Source organism: Engystomops pustulosus, chromosome 4, assembly GCF_040894005.1.
Source record: "Engystomops pustulosus chromosome 4, aEngPut4.maternal, whole genome shotgun sequence".
In the NCBI taxonomy this organism is placed as follows: Eukaryota; Metazoa; Chordata; class Amphibia; order Anura; family Leptodactylidae; genus Engystomops; species Engystomops pustulosus.
Window position 1 is genome coordinate 62,371,047 of NC_092414.1, and position 14,401 is coordinate 62,385,447.

At 49.9% G+C, this 14,401-nt stretch overlaps 1 protein-coding gene across 2 annotated transcripts in view; it reads left to right on the forward strand.

Moving 5' to 3' along the window:
• The window catches only part of LOC140126525 (ranaspumin-like), a 94,289-nt gene that overhangs the window by 56,343 nt on the left and 23,545 nt on the right, over window positions 1-14,401 (forward strand). For both annotated transcript variants that reach the window (XM_072146064.1, XM_072146065.1), the window contains 2 exons: window positions 8,945-8,995; window positions 11,197-11,247. In XM_072146064.1, coding sequence (XP_072002165.1) covers window positions 8,945-8,995; window positions 11,197-11,247 — 102 coding nt within the window. The remainder of the gene's footprint in view (window positions 1-8,944; window positions 8,996-11,196; window positions 11,248-14,401) is intronic.

Sequence of the window (14,401 nt, forward strand, 5' to 3'; positions counted from 1 at the left end):
GAAGGGATGAGGAGCTGGAGGGAATGTACAGGAGAAGGGGAGGCTGGTTATACTGAGGGGATGAGGAGCTGCAGGGAATGTGCAGGAGAAGGGGAGGCTGGTTATACTGAGGAAATATAGAGCTGGAGGGAATGTGCAGGAGAAGGGGAGGCTGGTTATACTGAGAGGATAAGGAGCTGTAGGGAATGTGCAGGAGGATGGGGTTTGGTTATATTTTGGGGATGATGAGCTGGAGGGAGCTGTGCAGGAGAAGAGGAGGCTGGTTATATTAAAGGGGATGAGGAGTTGGATGGAATGTGCAGGAGAATTGGAGGCTGGTTATACTGAGGGGATGAGGAGCTGCAGGGAGCTGTGCAGGAGAAGGGGAGGCTGGTTATACTGAGGGGATGAGGAGCTGGAGGGAATGTGCAGGAGAGAGGGAGGCTGGTTATACTGAGGGGATGAGGAGCTGGAGGGAATGTGCAGGAGAGAGGGAGGCTGGTTATACTGAGGGGATGAGGAGCTGGAGGGAATGTGCAGGAGAAGTGGAGGCTGGTTATACCAGGGTATGAGGAGCTGGATGGAGCTGTGCAGGAGAAGCGGAGGCTGGTTTTACTGAGGGGATGAGGAGCTGGAGGGAATGTGCAGGAGAAGGGGGGTTGGTTATACTTTGGGGATGAGGAGCTTGAGTGAAAGTCAAGGAGAATGGGGGTTGGTAATATTTTGGGGATGAGGAGCTGGAGGGAGCTGTGCAGGAGAAGGGGATGCTGGTTATATTAAAGGGGGTGAGGAGTTGAAGGGAATGTGCAGGAGAAAGGGAGGCTGGTTATACTGTGGGGATGAAGAGCTGGAGGAAATGTGCAACAGAGGGGGAGGCTGGTTACACTGAGAGGATGAGGAGCTGGAGCGAATGTGCAGGAGAAGGGGGGTTAGTTATACTTTGGGGATGAAGAGCTGGAGGGATTGTGCAACAGAAAGGGAGGCTGGTTATTCTGAGGGGATGAGGAGCTGGAGGGAATGTGCAGGAGAAAGGGAGGCTGGTTATTCTGAGGGGATGAGGAGCTGGATGGAATGTGCAGGATAAGAGGAGGCTGGTTATAATGAGAGGATGAGGAGCTGGAGGGAGCTGTGCAGGAGAAGGGGTTTGGTTAGACTGATTGCATGAGGAGCTATAGGGAATGTTCAAGAGAATAGGAGGCTGGTTATACTGAGAGGATGAGGAGCTGGAGGGAATGTGCAGGAGAAGGGGAGGCTGGTTATACTGAGGGGATGAGGAGTTGGAGGGAATGTGCAGGAGAAGGGGAGGCTGGTTATACTGAGGGGATGAGGAGTTGGAGGGAATGTGCAGGAGAAGGGGAGGCTGGTTATACTGAGGGGATGAGGAGTTGGAGGGAATGTGCAGGAGAAGGGGAGGCTGGTTATTCTGAGGGGATGAGGAGCTGGATGGATTGTGCAGGATAAGAGGAGGCTGGTTATACTGAGGGGATGAGGAGCTGGAGGGAATGTGCAGGAGAAGGGGAGGCTGGTTATACTGAGGGGATGAGGAGCTGGAGGGAATGTGCAGGAGAAGGGGAGGCTGGTTATACTGAGGGGATGAGGACCTGGAGGGAATGTGCAGGAGAAGGGGTTTGGTTAGACTGATTGCATGAGGAGCTATAGGGAATGTTCAAGAGAATAGGAGGCTGGTTATACTGAGAGGATGAGGAGCTGGAGGGAATGTGCAGGAGAAGGGGAGGCTGGTTATACTGAGGGGATGAGAAGCTGGAGGGATTGTGCAGGAGAGGGGGAGGCTGGTTATACTGAGTGGATGAGGAGCTGCAGGGAGCTGTACAGGAGAGGGGGAGGCTGGTTATACTGAGGGGATGAGGAGCTGCAGGGAATGTGCAGGAGAAGGGGAGGCTGGTTATATTTTGGGGATGAGGAACTGGAGGGAGCTGTGTAGGAGAAGAGGAGGCTGGTTACACCAAGGGGAAGAGGAGCTGGGGGGGCATGTGCTGGAGAAGGGGAGGCTGGTTATACTGAGGGGAACAGGAGCTGGAGGGAATGTGCAGGAGAAGGGGAGGCTGGTTATACTGAGGGGATGAGGAGCTGGAGGGGATGTGCAGGAGAAGGGGACGCTGGTTATACTGAGGGGATGAGGAGCTGGAGGGAATGTGCAGGAGAAAGGGGGGCTGGTTATACTGAGGGGAACAGGAGCTGGAGGGAATGTGTAGGAGAATGGGGGGGCCTAATTATAACAGGGAATGAATAGCGCAAGGGAATGTGCAGGAGAAGGGGAGGCTGGGTATAGAGGGGATGAGTAGCTGCAGGGAATGTGCAGGAGAATGGGGGTTGGTTATATTTTGGGGATGAGAAGCTGGAAGGAGCTGTGCAGGAGAAGGGGAGGCTAGTTATGCTGATGAGAAGAGGACCTGGAGGGAAGGTGCAGGAGAAGGGGTGGCTGGTTATGCTGAGGAGAAGAGGACCTGGCGGGAAGGAGCAGGAGAAGGGGAGGCTGGTTAAACTGAGGAGAAGAGGACCTGGAGGGAAGGTGCAGGAGAAGGGGAGGCTGGTTAAACTGAGGGGAAGAGGACCTGGAGGGAAGGTGCAGGAGAAAGGGAGGCTGGTTTAAACCAAGAGGATGAGGAGCTGCAGGGAGCTGTGCAGGAAAGGGGGAGGCTGGTTATACTGAGTAGATGAGGAGCTGGTGGGAATGTGCAGGAGAAGGAAAGGCTGGTTATACTGAGGGGATGAGGAGCTGCAGGGAATGTGCAGGAGAAGGGGGGGTTGGTTATCCTTTGGGATGGGGAGCTGGAGGGAGCTGTGCAGGAGAAGGGGTTTGGTTCTACTGATTGCATGAGGAGCTAGAGGGAATCTTCAAGAGAATAGGAGGCTGGTTATACTGAGAGGATGAGGACCTGGAGGGAATGTGCAGGGGGCGGGGAGGCCGGTAATACTGAGGGGATGAGGAGCTGGAGGGAAAGTTAGGGCCGGAGCGCAGGGTCCGGCGGAGCCTGTAGCGCAGGCCCGCCGTGATGGGGGTGACCCGGAAGTTCCGGGGTTAAGTTACTGCGGCGGGGGGAGGGCGCTCGCGGGGGGTGGGAGAGTCTCGCGCGAGCGTCGCTCCCCCGCCGGGTTTAAAAGGATGTGGGCTCCTCCTCCTCTTCCTCTTGCTGCGACATCAGGGAACGAACGCCCGCCCGCCCTCCCCCTTCTGGTGAGCTGGGTAAATGTATTTACTGTCACGCAGCCTTTGGCGGGGTCTAGGAGGGCCGGTGGGAAGTGCAGCATTAACAAGTGGTCAGTGGTGGTTGGAATAAAGTGAGGTTGGTCACACCCCACGGGTGGACCAGGGAATATATGTTTTCGGGTGTCCGTGACTATTTGTCACCCCCACGAGCCGGAGCGGTGCGGCGTGGGGGGGGGTAATAAAACCCCTGCGGACACTCTTATTTCACTGGCCCTCATAGACCTCTTTCTACTGGCAATTTTTTGCAATGTTGTATATTGTTATACTGTTATGACATGTTATTTATGTTATTTATATTCTTGTACCTAAAATATTTGTTATTAAAATTAGGCTGCTGTGGCCGCCACATTCCACTGTCAATTGGTGTCCGGTTGTATTATTGGGGGGGGCCCGCTTAGGGCGGGGTAGGAACGTAAGTAATAATGGGATTAGATGACGCCAACTGAATGGGGAGTCCCCACATCATGTGCAGGGGAAGTGGAGGCTGGTTATACTGAAGGGATGAGGAGCTGGAGGGAATGTGCAGAAGATGTGGAGGCTGGTAATACTGAGGGAATGAGGAGCTGGAGGGAATGTGCAGGGGAAGGGGAGGCTGGTTATACTGAGGGGAAGAGGAGCTGGGGGGAATGTTCTAGAGAGGGGAGGCTGGTTATACTGAGACAGTGTCGGACTGGAGTGCCTTGGGCCCACCAGAGAAAATTTTTTGGGGGGCCCACCCTTCATGTAAAAAGAAAGTCTATCAGACTTCTCGTAATTGAAGTGTTAAACACGCTCTGGCGAATTTATTATTAGTAAGGAGTGGTGCTGTGTACTGCGACTGTAGCACCATGTATGGTGTGTACTGTGGCTGTAGCACCATGTATGGTTGTGTACTGTGGCTGTAGCTCCATGTATGGCTGTGTACTGCGGCTGTATGACCATGTATGGCTGTGTACTGCGGCTGTAGCCCCATGTATGGCTGTGTACTGCGGCTGTATGACCATGTATGGCTGTGTACTGCGGCTGTAGCCCCATATATGGCTATGTACTGCGGCTGTGGAACCATTTACGGCTGTGTACTGTGACTGTAGCTCCATGTATGGCTGTGTACTGCGGCTGTAGCACCATGTATGGCTATGTACTGCGGCTGTAGCACCATGTGTGACTATGTACTGCGGCTGTAGCACCATGTGTGGCTATGTACTTCGGCTGTAGCACCATGTGTGGCTATGTACTGCGGCTGTAGCTCCATGTATGGCTGTGTACTGCGGCTGTAGCTCCATGTATGGCTGTGTACTGCGGCTGTAGCTCCATGTATGCATGTGTACTGTGACTGTAGCTCCATGTATGGCTGTGTACTGTGACTGTAACTCCATGTACGGCTGTGTACTGCGGCTGTGGCACCATGTATGGTTGTGTACTGCGGCTGTGGCATTATGTATAGCTGTGTACTGAGGCTGTAGCACCATGTATGGCTGTGTACTGCGGCTGTAGCTCCATGTGTGGCTATGTACTGTGGCTGTAGCTCCATGTGTGGCTATGTACGGTGTCTGTAGCTCCATGTACGGCTGTGTACTGCAGCTGTAGCTCCATGTGTGGCTGTGTACTGCGCCTGTAGCTCCATGTATGGCTGTGTACTGTGGCTGTAGCTCCATGTATGGCTGTGTACTGCTCCTGTAGCTCCATGTATGGCTGTGTACTGTGACTGTAACTCCATGTACGGCTGTGTACTGCGGCTGTGGCACCATGTATGGCTGTGTACTGCGGCTGTGGCACCATGTATAGCTGTGTACTGCGGCTGTAGCTCCATGTGTGGCTATGTACTGCGGCTGTAGCTCCATGTGTGGCTATGTACTGCGGCTGTAGCTCCATGTGTGGCTGTGTACTACTCCTGTAGCTCCATGTGTGGCTGTGTACTACTCCTGTAGCTCCATGTGTGGCTGTGTACTGCGGCTTTAGCACCATGTATGGCTGTGTACTGCGGCTGTAGCTCCATGTGTGGCTATGTACTTCGGCTGTAGCACCATGTGTGGCTATGTACTGCGGCTGTAGCTCCATGTATGGCTGTGTACTGCGGCTGTAGCTCCATGTATGGCTGTGTACTGCGGCTGTAGCTCCATGTATGCATGTGTACTGTGACTGTAGCTCCATGTATGGCTGTGTACTGTGACTGTAACTCCATGTACGGCTGTGTACTGCGGCTGTGGCACCATGTATGGCTGTGTACTGCGGCTGTGGCATTATGTATAGCTGTGTACTGAGGCTGTAGCACCATGTATGGCTGTGTACTGCGGCTGTAGCTCCATGTGTGGCTATGTACTGTGGCTGTAGCTCCATGTGTGGCTATGTACGGTGTCTGTAGCTCCATGTACGGCTGTGTACTGCAGCTGTAGCTCCATGTGTGGCTGTGTACTGCGCCTGTAGCTCCATGTATGGCTGTGTACTGTGGCTGTAGCTCCATGTATGGCTGTGTACTGCTCCTGTAGCTCCATGTATGGCTGTGTACTGTGACTGTAACTCCATGTACGGCTGTGTACTGCGGCTGTGGCACCATGTATGGCTGTGTACTGCGGCTGTGGCACCATGTATAGCTGTGTACTGCGGCTGTAGCTCCATGTGTGGCTATGTACTGCGGCTGTAGCTCCATGTGTGGCTATGTACTGCGGCTGTAGCTCCATGTGTGGCTGTGTACTACTCCTGTAGCTCCATGTGTGGCTGTGTACTACTCCTGTAGCTCCATGTGTGGCTGTGTACTGCGGCTTTAGCACCATGTATGGCTGTGTACTGCGGCTGTAGCTCCATGTGTGGCAATGTACTGTGGCTGTAGCTCCATGTGTGGCTGTGTACGGTGTCTGTAGCTCCATGTACGGCTGTGTACTGCTCCTGTAGCTCCATGTATGGCTGTGTAATTCTGCTGTAGCTCCATGTATGGCTGTGTACTGCGGCTGTAGCTTCATGTACGGCTGTATACTGTGGCTGTAGCTCCATGTGTGGCTATGTACTGCGGCTGTAGCTCCATGTGTGGCTATGTACTGTGGCTGTAGCTCTTTGAGTAAAAGTCTGATTTTCACCTCTTAGGAGAAAATAACACAGCACAGGAGAGATGGTGCAGCATTGTGAGTTTAGGGGTAACACCAACACTTACTATAAATCTAGCTTTCAGCTTCTTCTATTACCTAGCCTGCTGTGTCAGCTTCATGAAGCCCCCAAGCTTTTTTTCTGTAGATTCTGTAGAACACAAAAACATTTTAGGCTCCTCAATTCATAAACAGTTCCCAAAGTGGGCAATTTTACAATGATGACCCCACTGTAGCCAGTATTGTTATCGTGGCCAATATTGTCACCGGGCCTCCCCCCAGTAGCCAGCATAGTCACCGGGCCTCCCTCCAGTAGCCAGCATAGTCACAGGGCCTCCCCCCAATAGACAGGATAGTCACCGGGCCTCCCCCCAGTAGCCAGCATAGTCCACCGGGCCTCCCCCCAGTAGCCAGCATAGTCCCGGGCCTCCCCTCACCCCAGTATAGAAACAGCGCCTCCCCTCACCCCAGTATAGAAACAGGGCCTCCCCTCACCCCAGTATAGAAACAGGGCCTCCCCTCACCCCAGTATAGATATAGGTTATCCCCTCACCCCAGTATAGAAACAGGGCCCCCCCCTCACCCCAGTATAGATATAGGTAATCCCCTCACCCCAGTATAGATACAGGGCCTCTCCTTAGCCCAGTATAGATATAGGGCCTCCCTTCATCCCTGTATAGATACAGGGCCTCCCTTCATCCCAGTATAGATACAGGGCCTTTCCTCTTCCCAGTATAAAGGGCCTCCCTTCAACCCAGTACAGATACAGGGCCTCCCCTTAGCCCAGTATAGATATAGGGCCTCCCTTCACCCCAATGTAGATATAGGGCCTCCCTTACCCCAGTATAGATATAGGGCCTCCCTTCACCCAAGGGCCTTACACTCACCAAGACGCTTCAAGACTGAGTGCCCGCTGTGCCACAGCGTCTGAAGCCTGCTAGGCCCCGGCGTCTGATGCGTGCGTTCAAGGCCTAGCAGGCGCCAGGGGGCACAGGATGTCAGGTGCGGGGGCCTAGCAGGCGCCGGGGCCTAGCAGTCGTCGCAGCACACGGTGTCAGGTGCTGGGGCCCCGAATTCAGGCATGGGGGCCCAGCAGGCGCCGGGCACGGGGGCCCAGCAGGTGCCAGACACCAGGGCCTAGCAGTCGCCGGAGCACAAGATGTCAGGTCCCGGGGCCTAGCAGGCCTTTGACGCCGGGGCCTAGCAGGCGCCGAAGAACAGGATGTCTGGCACCAGACGCCAGGGCCTGGCAGGCCTTGGATGCCGGGGCCTAGCAGGCACCTGAGCACAGGATGTCAGGCGTCGGAGGTTTCTCCAGTGCTCCGGTGGGCCAGTCCGACGCTGTACTGAGAGGATGAGGAGCTGGTGGGAATGTGCAGGAGAAAGGGAGGCTGGTTATACTGAGGGGATGAGGAGCTGGAGGGAATGTGCAGGGAGGGGGAGGCTGGTTATACTGAGGGGATGAGGAGCTGGATGGAATGTGCCGGAGAAGGGGAGGCTGGTTATACTGAGGGGATGAGGAGCTGGAGGGAATGTGCAGGAGAAGGGGAGGCTGGTTATACTGAGGGGATAAGGAGCTGGAAGCAATGTGCAGGAGAAGGGGAGGCTGGTTATACTGAGGGGATGAGGAGCTGGAGAGAATGTGCAGGAGAAGGGGAGGCTGGTTATACTGAGGGGAAGAGGAGCTGGAGGGAATGTGCAGGAGAAAGGGAGGCTGATTATACTGAGGGGATGACGAGCTGGATGGAATGTGCGGGAGAAGGGGAGGCTGGATATACTGAGGGGATGAGGAGCTGGAGGGAATGTGCAGGAGAAGGGGAGGCTGGTTATACTGAGGGGATGAGAATCTGGAGGGAATGTGCAGGAGAAGGGGAGGCTGGTTATACTGAGGGGATGAGGAGCTGCAGGGAATGTGTAGGAGAAGGGGAGGCTGGTTGTACTGATGGGATAAGGAGCTGGAGGGAATGTGCAGGAGAAGGGGAGGCTAGTTATACTGAGGGGATGAGGAGCTGGAGGGAATGTGCAGGAGAAGGGGAGGCTGGTTATACTGAGGGAATAAGGAGCTGCAGGGAATGTGCAGGAGAAGGGGAGGCTGGTTATACTGAGGGAATGTGCTGGAGAAGGGGAGGCTGGTTATACTGAGGGGATGAGGAGCTGGAGGGAATGTGCAGGAGAAGGGGAGGCTGGTTATACTGAGGGGATGAGGAGCTGGAGGGAATGTGCAGGAGAAAGGGGGGCGAATGAGGTGCGGGAGGGAACGTGCAGGAGAAGTGGAGGCTGGTTATACTGAGGGGAAGAGGAACTGGAGGAAACTTGCAGGAGAAGTGGAGGCTGGTTATACCAGGGTATGAGGATCTGGAGGGCTTGCATGTAGCTGAGCTAGGTATGCACACATGTATAGTAGCAGAGCTGAAAGAAAATATGGTACTTGAAAATTCCCCATTCCTGTTCCTATCACATTTGAGGTTACCAGGTGCCTGCAGCAGAGATTTTTTTCAGGGGCTCCATCAAGGCAACATTGAGCTAGAACAGGGTAAGTACATGTTATTATTTTACCTTCTTCCACACCCACAGGATTTTTCCTGTGAAGGTAGAGAACCCCTATTAAAGTCCATTACTGTTTAGCATGAATTTATATGACAACTATGTATAATGTTCAAAACATATTTTATTTCTTTAGACAAGGGCATCATGCGTGCTTGACGGCAGTGTTGATTTGGATATTGATGCAGTAAGTTTTTAGTAAATCTTTAAAGGGGTATTTGTTGAGGGGTGAATAATGAACTATTTGTCTTTCCGTGTACTTGTACTTTTTCTCCTTCTGCAGGCCTGCAAACCTTTGTCTCTGTCCACTATTGTTTCAACAGACAAACTAGTTCAGCTTTTACCACTCAGCATTACCTGATGTTACCTGTGTGTGCACAACCTGCACAGAGGCCGTGCTGGGGTTATATAGCTGCACCTGATTACTGCCAGGTGATGCAGAGCTGCAGCCATGCTATAAATGTTTGCATTTCTTATATTTGGTTACTTGTGTGTATTGTAAGCTCCCCTTTTTTAAAAAGGGAGACAGACTGTATTGTAATGTTTTATACATTATTTATGTGAGAGATGTATCTTATTTGTTAAGTTTGTTGTTAAATGTGTGACCCTTCACACCTGTAGTCTCTAGGTCAGATTGTCTGATCTGACCATAGGGGAGCTGCTTGTTCCAATGTAGGTGCAACCTGACCCCTGAATTGTCTGCAATTTTGTTCTTGCTATGTTCTGTTTATTTTTTTGTTCAAATAAATACAAGCCTTTTCTTTTGACCTGAAGATCCTACATCTCAACAGTATTCCCACAAAGACAAGTTTCTTAAATGTACTCAGGATAACAAAATAACATATTCTCTAATTCACTGTTATTAACAAAAAAATACAGCAGTTCACAGATATAATTCCATCCTGTCTCTATCAGTCCTGGTGTACACAATTTAGTTGCCCCTAGACACGATCCTGTAACTTCTGACTTAGGGTCGGCCACCATCTTGGATTTCTGTGTGAGGCCGTGTAGCTGAGATTTCTGTCTCTCTGCTCCCTGCACTGTAGCCCCGCCCCCCTGCAGTCCAGGACAAAGCTCACACTGGCACAGGAGATCTAGTGTGTTGTGGAATAGCAGAGATATAGGATATCTGACTGTCATTGTTTGTTATATGGATCACATGGATCTCATAATCTCTGATCTGTTTCATCTCTCTTTCTATGTGTCATATACTAGTACAATGTTAAGAAGCTAAATGAAAGTGTATATAAACCTGTAGCCTAATAATCTAACCACACTTTCAGCTCACAGAACTAGAGGATTCATAGTGTATTTGCTAAGAGTCCCCGCCCACACCCTAAAATTTTACAATGACCAGCCTAGGTAGTGATAGGAGCTAAATTAGCAATAAAAGTGAGTAAAATTGTGAAGTAAAGGGTTAAAAATTATCTTTATCAAAATTATCAAAACATCACTAGTGGATTGAAATTTGAGAATTTTCTATCATGGGAAAACCCATTTAACCACTTAAAAGCGGCACTAGGAACTGCTTACTTTAGTGCTCTAGAGCTACAAACCTCCAATAACGCTAGCAGACACTGCCACGATGTACACTAGAAATGTCGGACTGCTCTCAAAGGGGTATGATGTATTCATGAGGGGGCGGGATTAGGGGCACTGCCGGCCTATGGAGTGGGTGGGGCGGTCCCGGGAAGAGGCAGCGCCCCCTCTTGAATTTGCATTTTAAAGCCATTCAATGACAGGGATATAACATTATGCCCCCTGGTATAATTATATTTGGCTTAAAAAAAAACTACCAAATTTCTACTAGCATTGGCCTGCTGGTATACAGCACATGTACCGCTAATACTACAAATCCTACAATGCTTGTGTGTCATCAATCAAAACTTAAACTCGGCTTATACTCGAATTAAAAAAAGAAGAAATTCAAAACTCACCTTTCCAGCGCCCCACGCAGGTCTCCTATTCGCACACACACAGGCTCTGACATCAGCCGTGGCTACAATAGTATTGTGTTTCCGGACGGATGGAACAGAAGACCTGCGGGGGGCACTGGAAAGGTGCATTTTCACTTTTTTTTTTTTAGGAATTGGGCAAACTGGCTGGCTGTAAAATGGGGCAGGGGGCTGCTGGCTTCTATATGTACTGGGGGGGGGGCTGCTTGCTGCTATATACCGGGGCCTCGACTTATATTCGGGTTGGCTTCTACTCGTACACACCCGCACACACCCACTATGAAGATGTGGTGGTGACATGGTCGCGTCATAGCAGGTGCATGTGGGCAAAGAGCATAGGCGCGCCTCTGCCCGCTCTGCTGGAAAGCTGAACACAGAAGCATATTGTATAAATAAGGTTGGCTAATCTCAATCTTTGTTATTCATTCCATAGATTGCTAATGGTATAACAAAAGCAGAAGATGGAAGCTTGATATTTGGCCCGGTATGTGTTGCTTCTTTTGGTTCCTCCTCTAATATTTTCCATATCCACATTTAGATCTTTTTGAATCATTTTACAGCAGCAATATGTTGTATTATGGAGAACTATGCAGAGATTAGCATTACTCTAATCGGTTTTCTGTACCCAAAAGGGCTTTTTTAGTGCCACTGTTCGATTATGTTCTCTTATTTAGTGCCCCTGCTGCCCAATTGTAGTAGAAAGCAACAGAGATCAAAGAACTCAGAAATAGTACAATTGAATCCTTCTTTGGCAGTGACCCTGGACAGGGCACTCAACGGAGTAACATCCTCTGGAAGGATCTATTCTTCTTCTAGCTTTTAAGTCTGCAAAGGAGCCCACAGTTCAATTAACAGCTATGGAGCCTGGAGCCCCTAAGGCTCATTTCCATAATTTTTTAATCCTTTTGTGTAAAAACAAGGGCATTAGGAGATAAAAGAAGAGCATATCCTGTCCAAAGGGGCACACACCTGCATGTAAGGCCCCTTCTCCACTGGCGTTTTTCACGCGCGAGTTCTGCGCGTGCATTTGACGCTCAGAACTCGCATTGCACTCTGTCCCATTGTATTCAATGGGTCTTTCTCCATTTGCGTGGTTTTCAACGCGCGTGCTTGCGTTCGTTTGCACGCGCGTCAAAATCGCAGCATGCTCTATTTTTGCGATTCACGCGCATTTTTCACGCACCATTCAAGTCTATGGGGACGTATCAAAAACGCATTGCACTCGCAAACATTGCAAGTGCAATGCGAGTGCAATGCGTTTTAAACGTAAGGGTTGCTAGGTGACCAGTATAACAGTATTTCCCCTGCTCGCGAACGATCATTTAATTAAAAAAACACAATGAAGAACAGTGAAGAATAGAATAAAACCAGTGAACACAGTGAACACAGTGACCACAGGATCATTTAAGATAAAAACACAGTGCAGAACACAGTGCAGAATAGATTACAGATGTTCGGCACATCTGCTTACTTGTCGGGAGATACGCGCGGAGCGCTGCGAACAAAATAGCATGTGAAGAACAATATATATGTGTGAAGAAGACATTGCAGATGTATGGAAACATCTGCAATGTGTTCTTTACACACATATATATTGTTCTTCACATGCTATTTTGTTCGCAGCGCTCCGCGCGTATCTCCCGACAAGTAAGCAGATGTGCCGAACATCTGTAATCTATTCTGCACTGTGTTCTGCACTGTGTTTTTATCTTAAATGATCCTGTGGTCACTGTTTTCACTGTGTTCACTGGTTTTATTCTATTCTTCACTGTTCTTCACATCTGCTAACTTGTCGGGAGATAATATATGCGCGCGGAACAGTGAAGAATAGATCGCAGATGTTTGCAACTTATCAGAAGACATTATTTTTCAATTAAATAAAACATTTTATTCCCGAACCATGGTCCCTTTGAAAAAGTCCCATTGACTTAAAAAAACGCGCGTGAAAAACGCACCGAAAACGCAAAAAAACGCGAACAAAAATGAAACAAAAACGCAGCAAAAACGTCAGTTTTTCACGCATTGCACCCGCACGTGAAACGCAACGCTAGTGTGCAAGAGGCCTAAGTGTGCTTGTTTTACAATCCTTTATCCTGGTGGTAGATGTCCTTTAATGTGTGGTCCCTCCAAGCTATATAGCACTCCCTTGGGTGTGTTAGTGCCTGATGATAAAGATGAGAATGCTAAACATGTACTTATGGCTTGTGTACAAGAAGCCAGCAGAGATAACAGTGATTCCTGAGTTATCTTCATGAAAAGCCCTATGTGGTTTGGGGGTTGATAGCAAAATATCTGTATCCATACCTGTGCTCATATTTACTATATTTCTCCTGAAACCAATCTCTTTCCAGTCCAGTATTAATTTAAGTGGAAAGTAGGCAGGGTGGAGTGGTCCCCGGACATCAACTCTATTGTATCCTCTGGTCACAGAGAGAGTTGCAAAGGATTATGGTGCAGAGAGCTATCAACTCTCTTGATCATCATTGTTCCCTGGCTGCAGCTGTGTTGCAGGCCGGCACGAACGCAGATGTGTTTAGACCTAAATGCTTGTGTCCAGTAAATAGTAAAATGTTTTTTTTTTTAACTCAACAAAACACATGTTGCTACTAACCTAACATAAGTGTTTAGCTCTACACAGGAGATTCTCCACATGCGCTTAAAATTCATTTTATGCAATTCAATTGTGAATGACGGAATTCTGTAGTAATTTGCACTAAATGTGCAGGTAATATTTTGATGTAGTACTTGGTGGCTTGCCAAAATCAATCTCACTGGTGGGCTCTTGGCCTACAAGTCTGACACTGGAAGCAGGGAACTTGTTGCTCATCTGACTAGTCAACAAGGCCTGACATAAGCTTGAGATTCTCTATTCTCAGGCTTTACCATACCGTTAAATAAGTTAGGCCAATCGCAGGCCAATCGCAAGCAGTTCTAGAGTTGGTGCATGTCTGGTGCCTCGTAAAGTGACCGCACTTCAGGATCCATATTTTGGGCATTTTTTATTCCATATCAGGTCCACATTCCACATGTTACTAGCTCCAAACGGAAAACCTGGTCCCTTACTGTGGTCCATTGGTTGAAGACCGTTGGTATATGAAACTTGGAAAAAAAAAATCGGAACTTACCTCTGGCGCTCTTCTTTACCCAGCGGACACAGCTTCTTCTGTCCTCAACTTCCCTCAGTCTGGACAGAGGCATCTTTAGTCTCTCTGCCCGCACACACCCACTATGAAGATGTAATCAGGTGGCGACATGGTCACGTCATAGCAGGTGCATGTGGGCAGAGAGCATAGGCGCGCCTCTGCCCGCTCTGCTGGAAAGCTGAACACAGAAGCAGCTTGGGCCGTGGGGTGAAGAGGAGCACTGGAGGCTGGTGGTAGCTCTGCTGGGGAAATTTTGCGGGTGACAGCATTGCTGGGGACATTTTGTGTGTGGCAGCATTGCTGGGGACATTTTGTGGGTGGCAGCACTGCTGGGGGCATTTTATGGGGGAGCAATGCTGGGGGCAATTTATGGAGGGAGCATTGCTGAGGGCATTGCTTTAGGGAGCTCTGCTTTGGACTTTTCATTAATGTGGGAGAGGCTGCTGAGGACATTTCATTAATGGCGTGGAGGCTGCTGTGGACATTTTATTAGTG